Source organism: Aotus nancymaae, unplaced genomic scaffold (genome assembly GCF_030222135.1).
Source record: "Aotus nancymaae isolate 86718 unplaced genomic scaffold, 86718_ANA_hifiasm-v0.15.2.pri h1tg000076l, whole genome shotgun sequence".
Classification (NCBI taxonomy): domain Eukaryota; kingdom Metazoa; phylum Chordata; class Mammalia; order Primates; family Aotidae; genus Aotus; species Aotus nancymaae.
Window position 1 is genome coordinate 19,315,480 of NW_026988491.1, and position 25,571 is coordinate 19,341,050.

Here is a 25,571-nt window from a genome sequence, read left to right on the forward strand (position 1 = left end):
GGCGCATCCTGCTTCGGGTCCCCAGATAGCTGGGGGCACTGGCTGGGTGCTGGCTCTGAGGGCTTACACACTGCCCTCACCCCACCTTTTGTGACCCTGGAGTTGGCTCTGAGTCTCAAGTGTCTTCTCAGAGCTCAGGGAGGCCTTGCAGAGAGAGTCTGCCGGAGCCCCCCATCAGATTTCACTCAGCAGCCTGGCAGAGTGCAGAGAAATGCCAGCCCCTCCCCGTGGCACCTCCCGGGCTCTGGGTCTGGGTCTCTCTGGGTCTCCCAGCCCTTAGGCCCGTATCAGCTCCAAGTGCCCCGGCACAGCCATTTCTTGCACTCCTTTTTTTTTTTTTTTTGGGATACGGAGTTTCACTCTTGTTGCCCAGGCTGGAGTGCAATGGCCCCATCTCAGCTCACCACAATCTCCATCTCCCGGCTTCAAGCGATTCTCCTGTCTCAGCCTCTGGAGTAGCTGGGATTACAGGTACCTGCCACCATACCCAGCAAATTTGTGTATTTTTAGTAGAGATGGGATTTCGCCATGTTGGGCAGGCTGGTCTCGAACTCCTGACCTCAGTCATTCTGCCTACCTTGGCCTCCCAAAGTGCTGGGATTGCAGGCGTGCACCCAGCCTCCTGTACTCCTCTTGTGTGCCAGGTCCTGGGCCAGCCCCGTTCACCCCCCTTAACTGACTTTGCCACTCTTCTAGCCCAGTGGGGGAGGTATTCCCAGCACCCCCCACCGAGAGGTGCAGAAGGGCAGAGAGCACCCAGGAGACCTGCACAGCTCACCCATCACCGGCACAGGAAGCAGCAGAGCCTTGAGCCCTGGCTGTCTTCCCCAGCAGGTGTGGGAGACGGAGACAAAAGTGCCTTCCCCAGCCCAGTCCCTGCATAGAAACCGTAGGGGCCAGGGCACTCCTTCTGGTACCTGTCTGCCTGCTTCCGCTCCTAGCAGGGCCCCCCAGGACACCAAGTCTGTGCTGGGTTGGGGGCAGTGGTCCTTCTGTGGGGGGCTTTCTAAGCTGTGGGCTCCTTATGAGTCCAGGATACACCCCATTCTGTCTATGAGACTATATTAGCTTCCCAGAGCTGCTGTAACAAAGGATCACAAACCTGGTGGCCTAAAACAGCAGAAATGTGTTCCCTCGCAGTTCTGGAGCCAGACTCTGAAGTCCAAGTGTCACAGGGCTGAGTCCCATCAGAGGCTCTAGGGGAGGAGCCTTCCCTGCTTCTCGCAGCTTCTGGTGGCTCCTTGGCTTGTGGCTGCGTGGCTCCAATCTGTGCCTCCCCTTCATTTGCATATCCAAGTCTGCCTCTCCTTTCTCTCTCTCTTTTTTTCTGAGATGGAGTCCTGCTGTGTCACCCAGGCTGGAGTGCAGTGACGCGATCTTGGCTCACTGCAACCTCCGCCTCCCAGGTTCAAGTGATTATCCTGTCTCAGCCTCCAAGTAGCCGGGATTACAAGCACCTGCCACCACACCCGGCTAATTTTTTGTATTTTTAGTAGAGATGGGATTTCACTGTGTTAGCCAGGATGGTCTCGATCTCCTGACCTTGTGATCCGCCTGCCTCGGCCTCCCAAAATGCTGGGATTACAGGCGTGAGCCATCGCACCTGTTTTTGCTTTTTGAGATTTGTTGTTGTTTTGTTTGAGACAGAATCTTGCTTTGTCACCCAGGCTGGAGTGCAGTGGCATGATCTTGGCTCACTATATCCTCCATCCCCACAGGTTCAAGTGATTCTTCTGCCTCAGCCTCCCCAGTAGCTGGGATTACAGGCGCCCACCACCATGCCTGGCTAATTTTTTAGAGAGACTAGTTTCACCTTGTTGGCCACGCTGGTCTCGATCTCCTGAGCTCAAGCAATCCACCCACCTCAGCCTCCCGAAGTGCTGGGATTACGTGCATGAGCCACTGCACTCAGCCCAGGAAATGCTTGTAAGGGAACTGTGGTTGCCAGGCTGGCCTCCCTAACAGAACCTAAACCAGGACCCCAGAGCTTGTTTCCTGAGTGCCCACTCCTCATCTCTTGGTAAGGTTTTGTCTCCAGCCTGTGACGGGTCTGCCGCCCAGTGCCAAGGCTGCAGAGACATGTCCCGATCGGGCTCTCCCAGGCTGATGGGGTGACAGATAAAGACGTGAACGCTGACCTGCCACTCCCCGGGCCCCCCATCCTAACCCCTTCCTCCCTCCCTCCCTCCTCAAGGTCCCTTGTCCCTGTTCCCTGCCAGCTCCCAGGCAGCTCCAGGTCGCTCCTCACTGGGTCTGGCCCTGCACCCCTGTGGGACCTCCAGCCATGAAGGCCGTGCTCTTGGGCTGTGGGGCCAAGCAGGCTGTGCTTTCACATCTTCCCGCTGGAGGAGGAGGCAGGACATGAGTGGCCTCGGGGGTGTGCCCTGCAGGCAGAGCCGAAGTAGCCCCGGGGGAGGGTCTGTGTGGAGGAGGGTCTGCGCCAGCCTCAGGAGCTGGGGCATGAGGGTGCCCAGCTTGGAGGCTCCGGCGGGGACAGGCGGCCCAGTGACCCTCCAGGCCCTAGCTGTCGGCATACCCTCCGTGGGCTCTGTGCTTGTGCCCTAGGCCTGGCCCCAGCCTGTGTCTCCTGGCACCCAAATTCAGGAGTTCAGGGATGCATCTTGCCATTCCTTCCTGCCTCCCCCAGCCCCAGAGGCTCTAGAGAAACTCCCAAATCTAGAGAAACTCCCAGATCCAGAGCAGGTCCCAAAATGCCATGAGGGCACATGGGGGTGCCCAAGCCCTCTGAGCCAGCGCCCCGCCAGTTGCCCTCACCTCTGGGACCCCCAGCAGGGCCGACCACTGGGGGTGGGAGGAGCTCCCCCAGCCCCACCCCTGCAGTCCATCCCAACACAAGCCCCTCCGTGTGTTTGGGCTGGAGGGCCTCAACCCTGATGGGACACTTCCTTCATGCCAGGCCTGTGTCTCCCAAAAGCTTGAGGCTTTAGAGAGCTGGGCCCACTTCCCCTTTGAAGTGGAGGCACAGGCAGGCAGGAGCAGTGCCTGGCCCCAAGACGCCAGCTTGGCGCAGGGCAGGCGATGTTTCACTTCTCACTCCACACAAATCCACCTCCAGGCTAGGGTGACTGTCTTCAGCTTACAAATAGGGAAACTGATGCCAGAGGAGGAAAGGGACTCAATCAGGATCCCCTGCTAATGTCAGGGTCTGGGGTCTGAACCCCGGTCTGACATGGGGCCAGGATACAGGGACACAGGAGGGTGCACGTCCTGGCTGAGGCCAGGGCGAGGTGGGTGTTGGTGGCAAGAGCTGGCTTCCATAGCTAGGGTTGGAGCACGGGGCGGGGCCCTAAAGGACTTTGTCTGCACCCTGCTGGTCCTGGACAGGAGCCAGCTGAGGCCGTGACCACTCCAGCCACCCGCCCCACCCCTGCACCCATGTCTCCCCCAGCAACACCGTTCCACATTCACAGCAAGGGTACCACCTATACCCTAGTCTGTGCTGGGTCCTAGGGATGACCTTTCATCCCCACAGCAACCTTTAAGGTGAGCTCAGTACTCCCATTTTTCAGATGAGCAAACTGAGGCTCAGAACAGGGTGGCTGGACGCAGTGGCTCACACCTGTAATCCCAGCACTTCGGGAGGCCGAGGCTGTAAATCACCTGAGGTCAGGAGTTCGAGACCAGCTTGGCCAACATGGTGAAACTCCGTCTCTACTAAAAATACAAAAATTAGGCTGGGCACGGTGGCTCACGCCTATAATCCCAGCACTTTGGGAGGCCGAGGCGGGTGGATCACGAGGTCAAGAGTTCGAGACCATCGTGGTCAACATGGTGAAACCCCGTCTCTACTAAAAATACAAAAAATGAGCTGGGCATGGTGGCGCGTGCCTGTAATCCCAGCTACTCAGGAGGCTGAGGCAGGAGAATTGCCTGAACCCAGGAGGCGGAGGTTGAGGTGAGCCGAGATCGCGCCATTGCACTCCAGCCTGGGTAACAAGAGCGAAACTCCGTCTCAAAAAAAAAAAATAAAATAAAATACAAAAATTAGCCAGGCATGGTGGTGCACGTCTGTAATCCCAGCTACTCAGGAGGCTGAGGCAAGAGAGTCACTTGAACCTGGGAGGCGGAGGTTGTAGTGAGCTGAGATTGTGCCACTCCAGCCTGGGTGACAGAATGAGACGCCATCTCAAAAAAGCAAACAGAAAAAAGAACTTCTGACCTCAGAACTGTGAGGGAATGAATTTGAGTTGCTGTCAGCCACTGAGTTAGGGATAATTTGTTCCGGTGGTCACGGAAACCCACACCCTGAGCAACTCTCCTTTCCCTGTGTGTGTGTGTGTGTGTGTGTGTGTGTGTGTGTGGTGGCATGCCACTCTGACCCCCCACCCACAGCCCCTCCCCACCGGGGAAGGGGAGGGTGGAGGTGGAATGTGAGTCACAGGGGCCTGAGGGTGGGCAGGCAGTGAGGGGAGGCCAAGGACACGCCCCTGTCCCCCTCCAGGGCCTGTTCAGGGCAGATGGGGTGGAGCCTGGCTTTGCCATTTGGGCCTAGATACCCCCACACAACCCAGTGGTGGCCCTAGCCAGGGTAGCCACAGGCAAGTTCCCCCAGATCAGCCCCTAGGGCCTCAGCCCTTCCTCTTCAGCCCAAGCCCCATTGGCCGCGCCCGTTTCAGCGCTGCCAGGCGCCCTGGAGCCTCCCTAAGGGTCCCGCCCTTCTCTTCTCTCCTGTACCGGCCCAGCGCTCAGGAAGTGCTGACCCCCCTGCTGGGACTTGGCCTGGCCCTCCTGAGATGGAAAGCCCTGCCCTGGGAGGGCTCTGCCTGCTAGGGCTGGAGGGCTTCCTAGAGGAGGCAGTCCACATCTGGAGAAGGGAGGTCACAGGCCATTTCCACTCAAGGCCGCATACAGAAGCCATGGCAGAGTCCCCTGTGGTTTCCAGGGGACATTGACACGTGCCCCGATGGGCCTCTCTTTGCTGGGACAGGAGGGGCAGCTGCGGTTTTGCTTCTGTTTTGGGAGATGCTGGGTCACATGAGGGCCTCCTACCCTGGCCACCCTTTCTCTGTGCCTGAGTGGCCCGCAGCAAGTCTTGTTTACCAAACACCTTTACCCCACCCTCTCCCGAGGGTTTGGGTGGGGATGGAGAGGAGCAGAGGTCCTGAGCAGCATGGGGGTGGGGGAGGGGCCTCTGCGGGTACCAGACTGTGTGACTCTGGACACGTCCCTCTGCGTCTTCTCCTGTAACTTGGGGGCTGGTGGTTAGACACTGAGAAGCCACAGAGTAGGTGGGCCCAGGCCAGGTGTGGGCAAGGTGTAGAGGTGAGCCCCTCCCTAGAGCTTCACAGAGAAGGCCGCAGGGCAGGGTAGGGCAGGGCAGGGCAGGACGTGCTGAGGTCACAACATCCCCGGAGGTAGGCGCTGCGCTGAGAAGTCCATTGTCCAGACGGGGACACCGAGTCACTGAGTGGTTAGGTAACTTGGCCGAGTTATCCAGCCGGGAAGCATAGTACTGGGATTCAAACCCAGGCCTGCACCTTGGACTAACCTGCGGATGGGAGGAAGTTCAGGATCCGCAGAGGGAGGAGGCAGGGGTGGGGAGTGTAGATTGGAGAATGACGAGGGCGAGGAGCCCAAGAGATGCTCAGATCTCTGCGCAGGGAAGGGCGCGTCCAGGTGTTCGAAGGCAGGTGTTCCCTGACAGGTGCTCACTGGGCTTTGCTCTGTGCAACCAGTGTGACGCCAGGCAGGGCATGGGGAGGTCTAGCCAAAAGAGAAGACGGTGGTCAGAGCAGCTGGCTCTCCCGCACAGCCGTAAGGGAGGGCAGTGGAGGGAGAGCCTCCGGCAGCCGGAACAGTGGGATGGAGCTCCCGGGGCAGGAAGAAGCCAGCGCAGCTCCAGCCTGGGGCCTCGAGGGATGGCGAGGAGGGTGGTGTGAGTGACACCAGACCCCAAGGCAGTGGCAGCTTGGAGGGAAGACTTCGTCCAGAGGCCCCGTGGTGTAGGGTCACCTCAGGCAGGGCGACCAGAGTGGGCTAGAGGCCCCCAGGACGTTTAATGAACAGGAAGGAAGGACATAGGCAGCTCAGAGCAGGTCATGGAGGACAGCAGGGCCGATGCCAGCCTCGGGGGCTCCGGCAGCCCCGGCTACACCGCCGTCGCCTCTGCCTGACTTGGGTCCAGCAGTGGCGCCACCATCCGCTTTAAGGGAGGCCTGGGCTGCAGGGCAGAACTTGGGAAGGCGCCCCTGAACCTCCATCTGGGGTCTGGGGATAGTGGCCAGGAGTCCCGCCACCCCCCATGCCCCAGAGGCTCTCCCAGCAGATGCAGGGCTGGGTGGGGCTGGCCCAGGCGTCTCCACTACCTCCTACCCACCCTGGCAGCTGCCACGGGGCTGGGAGCGCATCTGCAGCTGTCAGAATTCCCGAGTGGCTGCCATCGGGGAACAGCTGGCTTCCTAGTGGACTTCCCTCTGGAGTTTCAACTTTTTTTAGACTGAAAATTGAGGGGCGGGCAGCTCTACTGTGACATTGTTGTAGGGCTGGGGACACCTTAGGGCTTCTCACAGGGGAGCGTCATCCCAGCCAGGAGGGTATGACCAGCCACCAACCTCTCCCCTGGGCCTGCGACTCATCCTTCAAGCTCTCTGGGGGTGGCGCTGTCACCATTCCCAATTTAGAGACAGGAAACTGGAGGTAGAGAGCCTGTGTCCCCAGACACGGGACTAGGGAGCATTCCGGTGCAATCGGGCACCCCAGGCCAGGGATGTGTGTTCGGCGTGATCTCGGCCGGTGCCCGCTGAGAAGCTGATGAAGCCCTTGGCAGAGCTGGGTTTCAACCTGCCACTGGGCCAGGCCAGGCACCAGCTGTGGAACCTGGCACAGCCCCCGTGCTGCCCACAGCCTCCTGGAAGCATGTGGACTATGAGGCCTGTGACCCTGCCCTGTGCCCCTGAGGACAGGGAGGACAGGGAGACAGGAAGCCCTGCCTGGGCCCGGCTCCGTGTGGGGACACTGCCCGGGAGAAGGAGCACAGGGGAGTTCGTGTGCACAGGGTCCAAGATGCCGGCTGCTCTGTGACCTCCGGCAGAGGACCTAGCCACTTGGGCCTTGGTTTTCTCATCTGCAAAATGGGTGGCCAGTCACAGGGAAGGGTGGAGTTGAAGCAAATGAAAACAGTGGGAGCGTGGTGTGGATAGCTGTCCCCTCCAAGGTGAGAAATGTGATGCCGGTCTGCCATGGGAGCCTTAGAGCTGCAGCCACATCCTGGATGGGAGGTGCCTGTGCCACCCAGACCTGGTTCTCACCCTGAGGACCTCTGGCCAGCAGTGGGCACTCGTGACCGGGAAACTGAATCAGCAAAGTTCTGGTGGGGAGTCTGCACCAGAAAGGGAGGGAGTCATTGGGTTTCTTGGAGGTGGTGGCCTCTGAGTCAAGAGGAGTAGCTGCTTGACTTGTAGACGGGAAGGAGAAGGGCCTCCAGACAGGAGGGGCAGTACTTACTAAGACCCAGACATAGGCCGGGTGCGGTGGTCACGCCTGTAATCCCAGCACTTTTGGAAGCTGACCAGGGCGATCACGAGGGTCAGGCGTTGGAAACCATCCTGGCCAACATACTGAAACCCTGTCTCTACTAAAAAATTATTAGAGACAAGTCAATCAGCTAACCACACATAAATGTGAGGTTTCCTACTGACAAGTTTTGTAAAAATACAAAAAAATCAACTGGGCATGGTGGTGCATGTCTGTAATCCCAGCTACTCTGGAGGCTGAGGCAGGAAAATCGCTTGAACCCGGGAAGCGGAGGTGGCAGTGAGCCGAGATTGCACCACTGCACTCCAGCCTGGGCGACAGAGAGACTCGGTCACAGAAGTAAAAAAACGCCCAGAAAGGTGGCGCTGCCCAGAGGGTCTGGCAGTCTGTGGGGTCAGAGCTCAGGATACCGGGAGTGTGGACTACGGAGGGAGGACCTCAGGCTGTGCCTGCAGGGCAGCGGCTGCCTGGCCGCAGAGGCTGGATGCGGTGGAGGGGTGAGAGGCCGGCTCGTGTCATCGGAGGTCCAGGCAAGCCAGGAAGGGGTGCAGGGAGAGCTCTAGGAGGTAAATGGGCCAGACTTCAGGGTTGGTTGGATTTGGAGGGTGAGGGAGGTGAGGATGAACTTCCACCAGATGCTCACCAAGCTTCTGCCCTGAGCCCGGGAGTGTACACACAGTCTCAGCACACAGGGCCTGAACTCGTAGGCTTACACATGGTGGAGACGAGTCGATCAGCTAACCACGCATAAACACGAGTTCCCCACTGACCAGTGCTGACAAAGCCAATGGTGGCTTCTCATTTGAAGGAAGGAACTAGGGAGATGCAAGTCGGAAGTGGCGGGGAGCCAAGCAGAGGAAGGGGCACGTGCAGAGGTCCTGTGGCTGGCGGCTGCTTTCCCAGCCCAGCTGGATGCAGGTAACACAGGGTGTGGAGTGCTCCAGGAGGCTTTAGCAGAGGGGCCGGCTCTGGCGCACCTTGAAGCTCACGGTGAGCTTCAGACCAGGGAAGCAGCAAACTCTGGCCTACGGGCCAAATGCAGCCCACCGCTTGTTTTTGTAAATAAAGTTTTATCGGGACACTGCCACACACATACCTTTGTATATTTGCTACAGCCATATGGGTTTGTTTGTTTTTTTAATGTTTTAGAGTAACAGTTCTCACTATATTGCCTAGGCTGGTCTCCAACTCGTGGCCTCAAGTGATCCTCCCGCCTCGGCCTCCCAGAGCGCTGGGATGATAGGTGTGAGCCACCACACTGGCCTCGGCTTCTTGTTTGTTCTGTTTTTGTTCTCGTTTTCCAAGTCGGAGTCTCGCTTTGTTGCTCAGGCTGGAGTGCACTGGAGCCATCTCGGCTTACTTCAGCCTCCCTGAGTAGCCAGGACTACAGGCATGTGCTACCACATCCGGCTAATTTTTGGGTTTTTTTGTTTTTCGGTTTGAGTCGGAGTTTCGCTCTTGTTTCCCAGGCTGGAGTACGATGGTGCAATCTCGGCTCACAGCAACCTCCGCCTCCTGGGTTCAAGTGATTCTCCTGCCTCAGCCTCCTGAGTAGCTGGGATTACAGGCACGCGCCACCATGCCCAGCTACCTTTTTTTTTTTCTTTTTGTATTTTTAATAGAGACGAGGCTTCTCCATGTTGGTCAGGCTGGTCTCGAACTCCTGACTTCTGGTGATTTGCCCACCTCAGCCTCCCAAAGTGCTGGAATTACAGGTGTAAGCCACCATGCCTGGCCTAATTCTTGTATTTTTAGTAGAGACAGGGTTCTGCCATGTTGGCCAGGCTGGTCTTGACCTCCTGACCTCAGGTGATCCACCTGTCTTGCCTTCCCAAAGTGCTGAAATTACAGGAGTGAGCTACCACACCCAGCCTGGTTTTGGTTTTTATAGAGATGGGGGTGTCACTATGTTGCCCAGGCTGGTTTTGAACTCCCAGCCTCAAGCAGTCCTCCTGCCTTGGCCTCCCAGAATGTTGGGATTACAGGTGTAAACCACCATCCTCTGCTGCCACAGTTATTTCACATCACAACAGTCAAGTTGAGCAGCTGTAGCAGAGACTGGTGACCCATGAAACCCAAAACATTTGCTTTCTATCCCTCTACAGAAAGCATTTGCCAGCTCAGAGAGTTTTTACAAGCAGGGGCAGGAAGCATGAGGGAGTCGGGAGCTCCGCAGCTGGCTAGGGACGCAGTGATGCTCCTGAACTCGGGTGCCCATGGAGGTGGAGAAGGGGCAGCAGTCCACAGGACCCACAGGACTTGGATGTGCTGGGGGGTGGGAGAGGTGCCAGGGGTTTCATGGTTTCTGGCCTAGGCGGGACAGGCTTAAGAACCCAAAATGAAAGCAGAGCCGGCTGAGTTTTGGCCACATGGTGTGTGTGCAGAGGAGATGGGAGCGAGGTCCCAGGGCGGTGACCAGGAGGCCCCTGTTGATACCGGCTGGCCTCCAGCAGGGCCGGGCCAGGGGTGCAGGCCCTCGGAGTTGAAGTGGGTATGAACAGGGTCCTCCAGGGATTGTGATCCTGCTCTTCTAAGAGAGAGGGAAAGAGGAAGGGGCTTCTGATGGTCAACCAGGGGGCTCTCAGACCTCGGGACTTCAGTGTTCTCTTCCTGTGCCCACAGCATCCACAACGGGGTGGTTGCTGTCTTCCAGCGCAAGGGGCTGCCTGACCAGGAGCTCTTCACCCTCAACGAGGGCGTCCGGTGAGTGCCTGTCCCACCTCGGGCCAGGGTTCCTGAGCGGTAGAGAGGGCTAGGCCCGGAGTCAGAGGCCCCAGCCAGGCCCCTGACCCACCGGCCACACCTGGGGCTCCTCCCCCAGCAGACATCTGTCAACAGGAGAGCAAGAAGTTAGCAGTGGCCACATGGGACCAGGACGTGGTTTCCCGAGCTGCCATATGGGCCGTGACCTCTGCCACCCATTTCAGGCCTGGTTGGCCTGCGCCCCCACCCTCCAAAGAAAGGTCTTGAAGGGGAAATGGGGTGGGGCTTGGACAGCGGCTGGAGATGTCGCCCACGGCCCCCACCAGTGCGGGGCATCATGAAGGATATTTATTCTGTTAAAGAGGAAGGACCCACCTGCCTAATGACGGGAGTGTCATTCCCGGAAAAGCAATTCCAACCCTGCCAAATGCCCCTGTTTCCTGTGAATAGCCGGGAAATGAGGATGGCGAAGCAGCGGGCTGGACGCACACCCACTGAGCTGCTGCCCCGAGCCAGGTGGTGGGAGCTTCAAAGGAGTCTACGATTGCTGTTTGTAGTGGAGGAGGCCAAAGCTCAGAGAGGTCAAGAGACTCGTCCCAGGTCACACAGCTGCTCCAGGGAGGCGGTTCCCAGCTCTGCTGTTTCCCTTGGCCCTGACCCTGTTACCTTGTCCCTGTGTCAAAAGAATGCTGGCAAAATAGGCAGTCACCCTTTCCTTTGTTATTCAGGAGAAGAGTCGGTGGCCAGGCCAGATTTTCACACGTAGGCGCCCCACTCCACCCTGTGTGCGAGAGCTGAAGGGGCCCTTACATGTGGGTAAACTGAGGCCCAATACATGCCACTCGCTCAGGGTATCCTGCTTTTCTCTGGCTCATCTGGCCAAGCCAGGGGTGGGGCTCCAGGAACTCATTTTCCTGATGAGCCTCTGCTTGGGAAATAGGAGCCTAAAGGATCTGCTGGGGGTTTTGGGTTTGGTTTTTGAGACAGAGTCTCACTCTTGCCCAGGCTGGAGTGTGGTGGTGCAATCTCAGTTCACTGCAACCTCCGCCTTCTGGGCTGAAGCAACTCTCCCACCTCAGTCTCCTGAGTAGCTGGGACTACAGGTATGTACTACCATGCCTGGTTAATTTTTTATTTTTTGTAGAAATAGGAGTCTCGTTACCCAAGCTGGTCTCGAACTCCTGGACTCAAGCCATCCTCTAGGGATGGTGATCCTGCTCATCTAAGAGAGAGGGAAAGAGGAAGGTCCTCCAGGGATGGTGACCTCTGGCCTCTCCAAGTGTTGGAATTAAAGGTGTGAGCCACCATCCCCACTAGCTGGGTGTTTAAATAACCGTAGAAGGAATTATTTTTAAATTTATGAACCCAGTGGTAGGCACCGTCCCCAGCTTCAGACCTCCTCCCCGACCCTCCTTGGTGTGAATAGCATTGGTAATTGGCTGATTCTTGCTGCTGCTCTCCATGGGGCTGACTCAGAGCAAGCGGCCTCCCCAGGAGTATATGTGGGGGTGGGGGCACAGAGAAGCTGCCCTGGGCCTCAGGCTCCCCTCACCAGCCCCAGGCTTCTACCCAAGAAATAGGTAAAAATCGGGCATTGTGTAAGACTTTGAGCTGCTGGGCAGTTAGGTTATTTGGGGCAACTTCTTTTTAGCCAGTTCAAAATTAAGTGCTGGAATGTTTAATAGTAACAGGGTCTTTTTACTAAAGCCTTGCTCTGTCCTAGCCTTGGATTGGGAGTTTCCATGCCAAACCCATCCACGGCCTGGTGCAGTGGCTCATGCCTGTAATCTCAGCACGCTGGGAAGCCTTGGTTGGGGGATCGCTAGAGGCCAGGAGTTTGACACCAGCCTGGGCAACATAGCAAGACCCCTTCTGTATTAATATGTATTAACTTTTTTTTTTTTGAGACGGAGTCTTACTCTGTTGCCAGGCTAGAGTGCAATGGCGTGATCTCGGCTCACTGCAACCTCCACCTCCCAGCAATTCTCCTGCCTCAGCCTGGCTAATTTTTGTATTTTTAGTAGAGACGGGATATCACATGTTGGTCAGGCTGGTCTCGAACTCCTGACCTCATGATACACCCACCTCAGCCTCCCAAAGTGCTGGGATTACAGGCATGAGCCACCGTACCCGCCCTGTATTAATATTTTTTAAAAATAAATTTTAAAAATACTCATCCACTCTTCACTGCAGCACTGAGGAGTGGACGCCATGTTATCTCCATTTTACAGAGAAGACACTGAGGCACAGAGCAATTGATCAAGGTCACAGGGCTAATAGTGGACAGAGCTGGAGCTCAGGCCTCTGACTTCAGGACCCCTGTATTGTTCAGCCCTCCACCCTACCCTGGCTCTTCTCAACAATGTGTCCACATTAAATTAAATGACTTTAGCTTGCACGTAGTGGCTTACCCTGTAATCCCAGCGCTTTGGGAGGCCGTGGCAGGGGGGATTGCTTGCATTCAGGAGTTCAAGACCGGCCTACACAACATAGCGAAACCCTGTCTCTACCAAAATACAAAAAATTAGCTGGACGTGGTGGCAGGCGCCTGTAATCCCACTCGGGAGGCTGAGGCAGGAGAGTTGCTTGAACCTGGGAGGTAGAGGTTGCAGTGAGCCGAGATTGTGCCACTGCACTCCAGTCTGGACAACAAGAGCAAAATTTCATCTCAAAAAGAAAAAAGAAACTGAGTCTTGATTTGTGGCCCAGGCTGGAGTGCAGTGGGGCAATCTCGGCTCACTGTAACCTCCACCTCCTGGGTTCAAGTGATTCTCATGCCTCAGTCTCCCAAGTAGCTGGGATTACTGGTGTGCATCACCACACCTGGCTAATTTTTATATTTTTAGTAGAGACAGGGTTTCCGTGTGTTGGCCAGGCTGGTCTCGAACTCTTGACCTCAAGTGATCTACCCGCCTCAGCCTCCCAAAGTGCTGGGTTACAAAGCTGAGTCACCACACCCGGCCTCATTTCTCTTAGGTTCGTTTACCTAGCAGTGGAGTTGCCGGGTCCCTTGATAATTCTGTGGTTAGTCTTTTTGGGTCACTCTCGCCTCTCCCACAGCAGCTGCACCGTTTCACTCTCCCACTTAACAGGGTCTGAGCAGGGTGCGAAAGAGTTCAGTTTCTCTATGTTCTCACCAACACTTGTTAATTTCCAATTCTTTCATTCCGAGAAGTGGTGTCTGTTTGTGGTTTTGATTTGCATTTTCCTGATGACTGGTAACGTAGAGGTGTTTATTGGCCATTTAGATATCTTCTTTGGAGAACTGTCTGTTCCCATCCCTTGCCCATTTTTCAGTTGGGTTGTCTTTGTATTGTTGAGCTAGGAGAGTTCTTTCTATGTTCTGGATCTAGACACTCCTTAGATACTGGTTTGCAAATCTTTCCTCCCATTCCTTGAGATGTCATTTCACTTCCTTCCTGTGTCCTTTGAAACACAAAAGGTTTTCATCTGGATAATGTCCAATTGTCTAGCAATTTTCTAGATCTCTTCTTTCATCACCTTTCTTTCTTCTAAGGTACAGAAATGCACACGTTGCATAATTATTCTTAATGCCACCACACCTGGCTAATGTTTATCTTTTTGGTAGAGACGGGGTTTCATCATGTTGGCCAGGCTGGTCTTGACCTCCCAACCTCAAGTGATCCACCCACCTCAGCCTCCAAAAAAAAAGAAAGTCTTTTTTCTTGCTGAGAAAACAAGAAAAAAATCTTAATGATTAAGTCACTCTCTGTCCAGAGGGCTGCTGGTTTAAGGACCCAAGCATTTTTTTTTTTGAGACGGAGTTTCACTCTTGTTGCCCGGGCTGGAGCACAATGGTGCGATCATGGCTCACCCAACCTCTGTCTCCCGGGTTCAAGCAATTCTCCTGCCTCAGCCTCCCAAGGAGCTGGGATTACAGGCATATGCCACCACACCCAGGTAATTTTGTATTTTTAGTAGAGACAAGGTCTCTCCATGTTGGTCAGGCTGGTCTTGAACTCCTGACCTCAGGTGATCTGCCCGCTGGGGCTTCCCAAAGTTCTGGGATTATATGCATGAGCCACTGTGCCCAGCCCACAAGCCTCTTTTTATCTTGATGGTTTTAGATAACATTATCCCTAACAATGTCATGATGTGACCCACCCTCTTAGATGGAATCTGAGGCCCCGGCCACCCTGGTTGTGCTCAGTCATGAAGGCTGTTCCCCCTGTGCTCAGTGGCCTGGGCTGCTATTGCCACCTGTGTTGTGCCAGGGTGTCCATCTGGGGGAGCCTCTCTTCCAGCGTCCCACGTGGCTGATACTGGTCTGCCTTGGACCGTGAGAAGCGTGCATCTGAGTCCTCAGGGTGGTGCAGGAGCTCATGGACAGGAGCTTGGCCACCTGCTCTGGTCCCTGCAAGGCCTCTCCTGCTGGCTCCTAGCCGAGTCGCAGATGATCTGGCCCTGCTCAGCTCCGGCACCAGGTCCTGCTGGCACAGCTGCTCCCAGGAAGCAGCAAACCCCGTGAACGGGTGTCCCAGCCTCTGCCTTCTGACCTCACAGCTGTCTCTCTTGAGGCTGACATCCCAGGTGACACCCAGGCTGTCCCCTCTGTGACCTGCTAGCCCCTGGAGCCTGGGATTTGCTGCAGCTTCATCCCCTGGACCCCCCTCCTGTGATTTGAGGACACCCATGGCCCCTCTTCTCCCTCCCTGGCATGGTGTCCTCTTTATTCCCAGCAGGCATGGGGTTGGCTTGGGGTTTCCCTTAGGGTGTGGTCCCAGCCCGTGTTCAGCTCAGCTCAGGCCACGCGGCCATGCCTGCAGGCTGTCAACAGCGGGTCTCATGTTCAGGGCAGAGGTGCTGTTTGAATTTAAGCTACTTGACTTTTAAGTTTCCCACAATGCCGGACTGGGCAGGCCCTCTCCCCATGTCCTATAGGAAGGATGCCTGTTTTTAATGCTCAGGACTAGGGCTCCAACCTTGGGTTTCCCGTTCCACCCTTTGACTTCATCAGTACGCTCCCAGAGCCTCAGTCTCCCCATGGAATGAACATGGTTCCCATCTTGTAGGGCTTTTGCGTGGCTGGAGTTGGTGTCCCACCCCTCCCCTGCCTGGAAGGGGTCTCACAGGTCAGGAATGAGGGCATTCCAAGTGCTGGCGGCTGCCAGGTGGAAGTCACCTGTCCATTTAGCATTCATTGTGAGCACCACCTACCTGCAGGCTTGAGAGGTGGAGGCACGGTCAATAGCATTCCTAGCCAGAGGCATTGGGGCCCGAACTGGCCACTCATCCTCAGCGTGTGGTCAGTTCAGATCTGAGGCCGTGTCTATGCTCTCATTGGGGTCCGGGATGGTTGGTGGACATAGTACAAATGCGCAGATGCTCAGCCAGTCATGCCCCTCACCCATGCCCAGAAAAAGGAGTGGGCTGAGTTCATTCAGTGTGTGAGCTGCTGGGTAAGAAGAAACGTCACAGGAGGCGAGGGGAGCCCGAGAGGTGGCCAGTGGATCGGAGCCACCCCAGGTAGGGCTTCATTAGGGCCACTCCGGGATTTCCAGCCCTTGTGAGCTGAGGGGCCTCTTGGTCCTGAAGAAGACATTTATTCATTCATTCCTTCATCAGCATTCACGCCCATACTCATCATGGGCAGGGAGAGGGCGAGGAAGGCTTTTCTGGGCTCCAGCTGCTGTTGGTCCCAGTTGACCCCTAGGACCCTCTGTTACAGGTGGAGGGTGTCCAGGTTCTTGGTGCTTTGAACAAAGAATTGGACAAAACACACAAAGCAAGCAAGAAAATAATTAATCAGGAAAAGCAGAGATGTCTTGAAAAGGAAAGCACACTCCACAGAGTAGGAGCAGGCCGAGCAAGCGGCTCAAGGGCCTGGTTGCAGCATTTTCTGGGGTTTAAATACCCTCTAGAGGTTTCCCATTGGTTACTTGGTGTGCACCCTATGTAAATGAAGTAGTGACCTGCAGTCAGTCTGATTGGTTGCAGAAAGTGACCAATCAGAAGCTGCGGTGAAGTTATAAAGTTATACTCCTATGCAAATGAAGACTGGGCCCAACAGTAGAGCCCCTTAGTTGTACTGACAGGCAAGAGATCTGAGTCAGTGTACGTTATTCATCCGTTGTGCAAGCTTGGGTCTGTGGGTCAGATGCCCTGCCAGGGTCCGTCCTGCAGACCCCAGCTGCGTGGCTGATGAATAACATACTCAAACTCCAGTATTCAGTGAAAGAGTGGACTAGAAGGCCAGGCCGCTGACTGAAAGAGTTGTATAGCAACAGCGCCCTCATCTGCCAGCCAAGCTCACATTTATTTAGTACAGATTAAATGACAAAGGTTTTGTCAACGGCCAATACTTTTGTTAGAATGTTGAAAGCTGCTTTACTGTTGATTATAAACATAACCAACATGTTTTACTGTTTGGTTATAACCAGATAGAGAAATGAAAAAGACTGTAGGGTAAAATGAATATTTAGTGCACTATAATTTAAAACGTTGGGGCCAGGGGCAGTGGCTCACACTTGTAATTCCAGTACTTTGGGAGGCCAAGGCGGGTGGATCACTTGAGGTCAGGAGTTCGAGACCAACCTGGCCAACTTGGTGAAACCCCCGTCTCTACTAAAAAATACAAAAATTAGCTGTGCCGGCGCACGCCTATAGTCCCAGCTACTCGGGAGGCTGAGGCAGGAGAATCACTTGAACCTGGGAGGTGGAGGTCAGATTTCTGGTGTATTTGTTGGGAGACATGTCGAGGACCTCCGCGCTGACAGTGCCCATGTGCTTTCAACCTGGCTGGTGTGGAATGTGATGCTCCCATTCTCTCGGGCCCTGGAGGCGTACAGGGAGGGAAGGAGGAATTGTCAGCGTGGAGTGTAAAGGACAAGGTTCAGATCTCAGCTCTGGCGTGTCCCATGTGGCCTTGGTCTGGTCTCTTGACCTCTACGAGCCTCTCTCACCTCCCCTGCAGTAAAAGGGGAGCTCCAGTTCATGCCTGCAGCTGGGTTGGTGACTGAATGAGCTTCCCTGGAATAAAGAGGAGACGCTTGGGAAGAAGCTCTGCAGGGGGAGAGAGGAGGAGTCCTTGGCATCGGGGATTTGGGCAGGTGGAAGGCGGGAATAAACCAAGCGTTGCAGGCCCAGCCCCGCCAGGTGTCTCTCCAGAAGGTGTGAGACGCAGAGGCCACTGTTTTCCCTCTGAGGACCCCTCGGCTTCCTCTGCTGTGAAAGGGATGCAGGGACCTAGTTGGTGAGCCATAGCTGCATCCCATGGAGGCCCGGGATGTGTGACCCAGCCCCTGCAGGTCTGGATGGGTGGGATTTGTCCACTCCCCATGTTTTTGGGCTGAGCAGGCTGGTCTCCCACTGCCCAGGAGGCCCCTACCCCAGTCCCCTGGGTCCCCCATCCGGTGTCGTGGGGTCTGGGACTCACTCTTGTCTCCCCTCCCACCCACAGGCAGCTTCTGAAGACAGAGTTGGGGTCCTTCTTCACGGAGTACCTGCAGGTAGGTGGGTCTAGCTCCAGCCAGGCTGGGCCTGCCTCATGAGCCGGCCAGAGAGGACTGGGGTTTGCCTGTGCCCGGCAGTGTGGTGTGCCGGCTCATCTACTGTCTTCCTGTGGTTCCAAGGACCTGTCTGGTTCCCTATCTAGCCACATGGATTGTTGTGGAGGTTAAATGATAAGACACGCTCTACTGCCCAGGCTTGAGTGCAACAGCGTGATCTGAGTTCACTGCAACCTCCACCTCCCGGGTCCAAGCGATTCTCCTGTCTCAGCCTCCCCAGGTGCTGGGATTACAGGCACCCACCATCATGCCCAGCTAATTTTTGTATTTTTGTAGAGAGAGGGTTTCGCCACATTGGCCAGGCCAATCTCGAACTCCTGACCTCAAGGCATTCCGCCCGCCTCAGCCTCCCAAAGTGCTGGGATTACAGGCGTGAGCCACTGCGACCGGCTAAGACGCGGTGAATTGTTAGCTCTGTGCCTGGCACATGATCGCCTCCCACTGGTTGTAATTATGTCCCTCCCCCCAGACTCCCAGGATGTCAGTCTAGATTTGGGGCGTGCGTGACCCCAGTGACCTGAGCTGCGTGGTGGTGATGGTGGTTGTGCCATCAGCATCACCCACAATGTCTGTCCCTGGTGCTCAGCAGCTCACCTTTGCTGTGCCCCATCCGGCTAAAATGCCTGCAGTGTCGATGCACACACATGCAATATGGTGGAACCTGGCACTCAGAGAGGTGACGCGACCTGCCTGAGGTCACACAGGGAGAAAGGGGAGCCAGTGAGGCCTGGCCCAGTGCCCCTTCAGCTGTCAGGGCTGCCATGGTGCCCAGGGCCCTGCTCACTGCAGGGACATCTCATGCAGGCTGGGAGCAAGGCATCTACCTTGCCCATTGGGTGGGGTAAGGATGTGCCTGTGGTCCTTCAAATCATACTGTTTTAGGGGTTTTAAAAAAATATTGGCCAGGTGCAGTAGCTCATGCCTGTAATCCCAGAACTTTGGGAAGCTGAGGCAGGTGGCTCATGAGGTTAGGTGTTCGAGACCAGCCTGGTCAACATGGTGAAACTCCATCTGTATTAAAAAAAGAAATACAAAAATTAGCTGGACGTGGTGGCAGGCGTCTGTAATCCCAGCTACTCAGGAGGCTGAGGCACAATCGTTTGAACCCAGAAGGTATAGATTGCAGTGAGCCAAGATCATGCCACTGCACTCCAGCCTGGGTGACAGGGCAAGACTCTGTCTCAAAAAAAAAGAATTGTTATTTAACAGCTTTATTGAGGTATAATTCACATGCCATACGATTCACCCATTTAAAGTGTAAGATTTTTTTTTTTTTTTGAGACAGAGTTTCGCTCTTGTTACCCAGGCTGGAGAGCAATGGCTCAATCTCGGCTCACCGCAACCTCCATCACCTGGATTCAAGCAATTCTCCTGCCTCAGCCTCCTGAGTAGCTGGGACTACAGGCGTGCGCCACCATGCCCAGCTAATTTTTTTGTATTTTTAGTAGAGACGGGGTTTCACCATGTTGACCAGGATGATCTCGATCTCTTGACCTCGTGATCCACCCGCCTCGGCCTCCCAAAGTGCTAGGATTATAGGCGTGAGCCACCGCGCCTGGCCTTAAAGTGTACAATTTAATGGTTTTTAGTTATTGTGTCTTTTGAGACAAGGTCTCGCTCTGTCGCCCAGGCTGTAGGGCAGTGGCGTGATGACGGCTCACTGCAACCTCAACCTCCGGGACTCAAGAGATCCTCCCACTTCAGCCTGCTGAGTAACTGGAACCACAGGCACGTGTCACCACCCCTGGCTAATTTTTCAATTTTTTGTAGAGATGGGGTCTTGCTCTGTTGCCCAGAGTCTAGTCTTGAACCCCTGGGATCAAGCGATCCTCCTGTCTCAGCCTCACAAAATGCTGTGATTACAGGTGTGAGCCACTGTGCCCGGCCAGTTTTTAATATATTCACAAAATGAAACAACCATCACCCCATCTAATTCTTAGACTTTTTCATTATGCCAAAAAGAAACCCTGCACCCATCAGTAGTCTCTCCCCTTACCCCCAGCTTAGCATGAGGCAACTGCTCATCCACAGTCTGTCTCTGGATTTGCCAATTCTGTACATTTTTTTTTTTTTTTTGAGCTGGGAGTTTCGCTCTTGTCACCCAGGCTGGAGTGCAGTGGTATAATCTCGGCTCACCACAACCATCTCCACCTCCCAGGTTCAAGCAATTCTCCTGCCTCAGCCTCCCAAGTAACTGGGATTACAGTCATGTGCCACCATGCCCAGCTGATTTTAGATTTTTAGTAGAGACAGGGTTTGTTTGTGTTGTTCAGGCTGGTCTCAAACTTCCAACCTCAGGTGATCTGCCCACCTCGGCCTCCCAAAGTGCTGGGATTGTGAGCCACCGCGCCCGGCCAGTTCTGTACATTTCGTATCAGTGACACCACATGGTGTGTGGACTTTTATCTAGACTCTTCCACTTAGCAACAAGTTTTTTCTTGTTGGAGCACAAGTCAGTGCTTCATTTTTTTGATGTGGATGGGCCACATTTTGTGGTCCATTATTTCATTGCTGGATGCTTGGATTGCTGAGACCACACACGTGGTTCTCAGCCGAGCTGCCCTAGGCAGTGCGCACAGGGTCCCTGAGGTGGGATGGCAGCTGGTGGGCCCAGCCTTTGGTAATCAGAGTCCTCTCTTGCTGCAAAGTCCTTTCTTCACTGTGGGACATGCCAGGCATCCTCCTGCCCAGCTGAGCCCAGTGCAAGGGGCTCTAGGATCTGCCCACCTCTTGGGATGTCCCTGTGACCACCTCCTGTCTCGTGACAACCCGGGGTTGGGTCAGGTGTTGCCCCCTGGGTGAGCTGACACTCAGGCCCTGCAGCAGGTGAGCTGTGGGAACTCACTGAGTCTCCTCCCGCTTTAAGCCTCAGCTGCTCACTGGTGGATGGATTCTTGGGGGCCCTGCCGGCCAGGACACCCCAGGGCACCCACCTACAGGGGCGATGACAGCCCCTCTGTGTTTACCTTCAGAACCAGCTGCTGACAAAAGGCATGGTGATCCTTCGGGACAAGATCCGCTTCTACGAGGGTGAGTTCGGTCCCCGTGGCGGCCACTCTGGGCCCTGCTGGGTGTCAGCTGGCTGCTGGACTGCTGGGCCTCATGATGGCGGGGCTCTGGGTTCGAGGTGTGGCTCTCTGGTCTGGAGGGCTTGGAAGGGCCACAAATAGCCTCAGGGCAGCAGGGCCGGGACCCCTACCCAGAGGGGACCCTGGGAGAGAGTCTGCACCTCAAACTTGCTGGAGCCCAGGAGGGCTGTGAGATGTCAGGGAGAAGGTCCCTGCTTCCCCTCCCTGCCCACAGGGCCTTCCGGCCCCAGTGAGTCCTGTCCCCGCGACCTGGGAGATCCCCTGTCCAGGTCTTTGTGTGTCGGAGGAGAAGTACGTTAGGGCTGAGGTCGCCGACGCTCACAGAGGAGTGGACAGGAGCCGTGCTCTGGAGGGATCCCCAGGCTGAGCCTGGCCATGGGGGACTCAGCTGAGTTTCCTCTGTTGAGCTCACAACCACCCACTGGAGCCTTCGGGTCATTGTTCCTAAGTGGGAGGGCACAGCGATGATCGGTGATTTGCCCACAGCTACAGTGCACGTCAGGGGTGGACGCGGGACTCAAACCCAGGTCTGCCTGGCCTTAGGGCACACACCCTTCGGCCTTCTCAAGGCCTTAGGTCCCTGCTGGCCTCACTGTGCTGCTTGGGCTCCCTGTGGCTGAGAGCCTCAGGCAGCAGCACAGGTGTGGGCCTTGCAGGAGCGAGCTGTCCTGGGAGCAGGGTCTGGCGCGGGAGGCCGCTCGAGTCCGCGGAGGCTGCTTTGCTTGGGCTGTGCTGAGTGCCCGGCCCCGTGCTGGGATCGGGCCTGCGCTGTGCCCGTGTGTTGAGCACCTGTGCGCTGGACACCAGGCGTGTGCGTCCTCTCTGCTGGACTGTCCCGAGGGTTTCACATCTACTAACTCGTGATTTCCGCAACCCTGTGCAAAAGCCACCATTGTTAGCACCACTGAACATATGGGGGAAGTGAGGCAGGGTGTCCCGCCTGGGCCACATGGCTGCTCCGTGGCAGAGCCAGGGTGCCAAGCAGGCCACTGGCTCCCAAACCCATACTCTTCACTCTGCTGCCCCAGGCTCCTCCTCAAGGCCCCCCCTCTGACCCTGGGAAGAAGGGCTATTAGCCCAGTCCACAGAGGAGGACACAGGTCCGGCGGCCTTGCATGTTCTGGCTGAGCCTGGAGCTGTATTGTCATGGTCCTTCCTCACCTCCACTGTACCTGTTGAGTGGGGCCAGCCAAGACAGGAACACTAGAAAGGCTCTGAGAACCATCAGACAACTGGGGAGACACAGGAGGTCTGGGACGGCTTCCTGGAGGAGGCAGCATCCAGGTTGGCAGGACAGAGCCCATGCCCCTCTCCTGACACAGCACATTCCGGCGGTGCCTGGGCTTCCCACCAGCTCTGACCCAGGGGAGCCGGGGCTCTTGGAGAAGGGAGCTTTGTGTGGCTTGAGTGGAGCTCTGCCCAGAGCAGCCAGGTCTGCCAGCCCTCCCAGCAGAAGGGGCAGAGGGCAGCCCTGGGAGGCCCCACCTAGGAGCCCAGCATCCCCTTCCACCTTGACAGCCTTGACTGGCCTCCCCAGGCCTCAGGGACAGGCACTGAGCTCTAGGCTGGGAGTCCAAGGCCCTGAGCTGCAGTTCCCATGTAGCTGCGGACACAGAGTTTTGTCTCCGGCCTCGGTATCCCTGTCGTAGCAATGTGGGGTTGCACAGGCTCTGTCCATGTCAGTGCTCTCTCCATGTCAGGCCCAGGTGACCTCTGGGGGCCCAGAGGTGGAGGAGACCCAGGCCCTGCCCTGTAGGGACTCGCAGCCCAATTAGGGACACAGACACGGACCAGAGGGTGACAGTCCAGTGTGACGAATGTCATTGTGAAGGAATGTCCTGGGGAAGGAAGGGTTCATTCCACCTTGGCAGTCAGAGAGGGCTGCATGGAGGCAGTGGCCCTTGAAAGTAGGGCCTCAAAATGTGGTCTGTTCAGGGGGATGTCAGGTCCCTTTCGGCCCGCATGCAGTGGGGACATAGCCAACTCCGCTCCCTAATGGGCGGCCTCGGGAGCCTCCCCCTTCCTGCTCCCCGCCCCTGCCTGGGTTCCAGTGGGAGCTCTTCCCCTTGAGCCGGCTCCTTGCAGCTGTCCCTGCAGAGCGTGTGACTGCCAGAGTGGGCGATGGCTCCCCACGGGGCAACCCCAGGACCTTGCCCCCTGCCCCTTCCCTTATTTGCCTCCAGCGAGGCCTTGGGCTTCAGCCCCTGGACAGAGCAGGTCCTAGAAATGGAGATCCTGGAAGAGCAGCCTGGAGGTAGAGGGTTCCCTCCCTAGGAAGGGGAGGAAGGCTGGACCGTGGCTGGGGTTGTGGTTTGACGGCCCCTGTGTGTGGCTTAAGGGAATCGCCTCCAGCTGCAGCCGGGCAACTCCTTGGCAGCCAGAAACTCGGCAACTCTGGGGAGGAGCTCCTGGTCCTCTGCCGGGCCCTGGGATCTGCCGTCGCTCATCCACCAGGGAATCCAAACCCAGTGTGGGTCACGTGGCCCAGCCGTGCTGCCAGCAGCCTTGCCACTTGCCTCCGTGCCTGTGCCTCAGCCGTCCCCACGCCAGACACCTCTGACCTGCGCCACCCAGCTCACCCTGCACCACAGAGCTTTTGTCACAGCCCTGTGGTCCTCACTGTTCCTGGGTCTCCCAACGGGCTGAGACTGGCTTGTTCATTTCCAAGGCCTGCACAGGTCCCTCAGCACTTGGATAAAGAAAGAAAGGCGTAGTGGCTCATGCCTGTAATTCCAGCACTTTGGGAGGCTGAGGCGGGTGGATCACAAGGTCAGGAGTTCGAGACCACCCTGGCCAATATGGTGAAACCCCGTCTCTACAAAAAGTACAAAAATTAGCCATGCGTGGTGGCAGGCACCTGTAATCCCAGCTACTAGGGAAGCTGAGGCAGGAGAATCACTTGAACCCAGGAGGCGGAGGCTGCAGTGAGCCAAGATCACGCCAGTGCACTGCAGCCTGGGTGACAGAGTAAGACTCCATCTCAAAAAAAAAAGGAAAAAGGAAAGACGGACACTGGCCTGTGTCCACAGTGAGAACCCCAGGATGGGAGCCAGTGCAGAGCCAAGGCTACTGTGGGCCACTCGTCTGCATCATCAGACCCTGCTACTGCCAGGCTGGAGCCAAGTCACGGCGCGCACGCACCCGTCCCGTCCCGCCGACAGCAGACGCCCAGCGCTGTTTCATCTCGGCTTTCAGCCTGCCCACGTGGGGACACATATGACGCCCCTCTCATAGCGGATGCCACTGAGTCCGCCTGGAGGAACTTCCTGGGGTTCCCCATGCCTCCAACTAACCCTGGCCAACCCCACTGCCCCACAGAGGGGCCCCCACAGGAAGGTCCCCGGCAGAGAGCCCCGCCATCCACGAGGCTGCCCTTCCTGGCCTCTCGTCACCGTGTGGCTCCGTCTGGGGCCGAGATTCTGTTTTACAGCATCTGCTTTCCGCAGCATTTCCGCCCCGTGGGCTGGAGAACGGCCTGGACTCAGCAGAATGTGGGCCTGGCCAGTGCCCAGAGCCACCCCCAGGCCAGCCCGGGGACTGAGCCGGCTTTCTTCCTGCCGCCGCGGCGGAGGGGAACTGAAGGGACTGTGTGTGAGCACAGTTCGGTGGGGCGGTGAGCATCCACCCATCCTGGGCATTCCTGCTGGCCCCCGCCACCCTTGGAGCCAGGTGTGGGCTGCCCAGGGCAGAGGGCTGGCCACCTGGCTGGGAGCCAAAGATGGGGCCCAGTCCAGCTCTCCCCCAGCCCCCTTAGCCCCTGGGGCTGCCCCTGGCTGGGTCCTGCTCCTAGTGCCCTCGAACCTACATGAACCTGGGGGCTTTGAGGAGTGGGGACAGGGTCCAAAGAGTGAGGAAAAGAGGCAGAGGTCCCTGTTCAGCTTCCACGTTCCCATGGAAACCTCGAAGCAGTTCTGGCTGGGGGTGCAGCCTGAGAGATGGCCGGCGACTCAGAGGCACCCACACCAAGCTCTCTCTCGCCAGTTGCTCGTCTGGCTTCCGGGGGACAGCAAAGGCCTTGGGGACATGTCCTGGGACTGCATCCCTGGACCCAGCAGCCGTCATCCCAGCTCCGCTCAGTCCAGGAGGAAAGGCCAAGGGTTCTGCACGCTGCCCCTCCCACTGGAGCCCAGAGCCAGCTCGGGCAGCTGTCCCCCTCCCACAAGGATCACTCACCCAGTGGATGGCACCGTTCCTCCCAGGGCCAGCAGAAATGCCGGCAGAGCTCATGCCAGTGTCTGCTACCTACACACCTTCTTCAGAGGTTCACCTGTCGCAATGTGTCCCCACACCATTCAGTCTGGCAAGCCCGGCTCCTGTAGCCAGCTTTGGTCACGCAGGACCCTCCTGCAGGAAGCCCTCCTGGCCTGACCCTCTGTACCCTCTCCTTCCTTGGACGTGGTGCTGCTATTGGAAGTGGTTTCCGTGGCTCCCCAGACCTCCCCACAGACAGCCTGGGCTGGGCTGGTCCTCCCAGCCACGGACGTGGTGCACCCTTTTCTCAGAGGCTCAGCCTCTGTCTGCTCGGTGGGAGTCGGTCACTCTTAGCCACTGCCCTTATGATCCTGTTCAATGTCCCACTTCTCTGCCATGTGATGGATGGGCAGCCGTTTGGGTCCCCAGTGCCCAGCATCAGGGCTGGCACAAAGTAAGTGCTCTGTGAATGTTTGTTGAAGGGGCGGGCAGGGTCGGGGAAGGAGGGAGGCGGCCGGTGGATAGGTGAACTCAGTGCTTAGCCACATTGTTAGGAGGATCTGAT

The 25,571-nt window shown here is 56.7% G+C and overlaps 1 protein-coding gene across 4 annotated transcripts in view; it reads left to right on the top strand.

The window, feature by feature from the left end:
* Nucleotides 1-25,571, top strand: part of PRR5 (proline rich 5) — a 56,137-nt gene that overhangs the window by 23,876 nt on the left and 6,690 nt on the right. For 3 of the 4 annotated variants that reach the window (XM_064368202.1, XM_064368203.1, XM_064368201.1), the window contains 3 exons: nt 10,117-10,197; nt 17,618-17,666; nt 20,699-20,756. In XM_064368202.1, the coding sequence (XP_064224272.1) occupies nt 10,117-10,197; nt 17,618-17,666; nt 20,699-20,756 (188 nt within the window). Of the gene's footprint in view, nt 1-10,116; nt 10,198-13,011; nt 17,411-17,617; nt 17,667-20,698; nt 20,757-25,571 lie in introns of those variants that run through there. The other variant, XM_012449482.2, reaches the window with a different exon arrangement.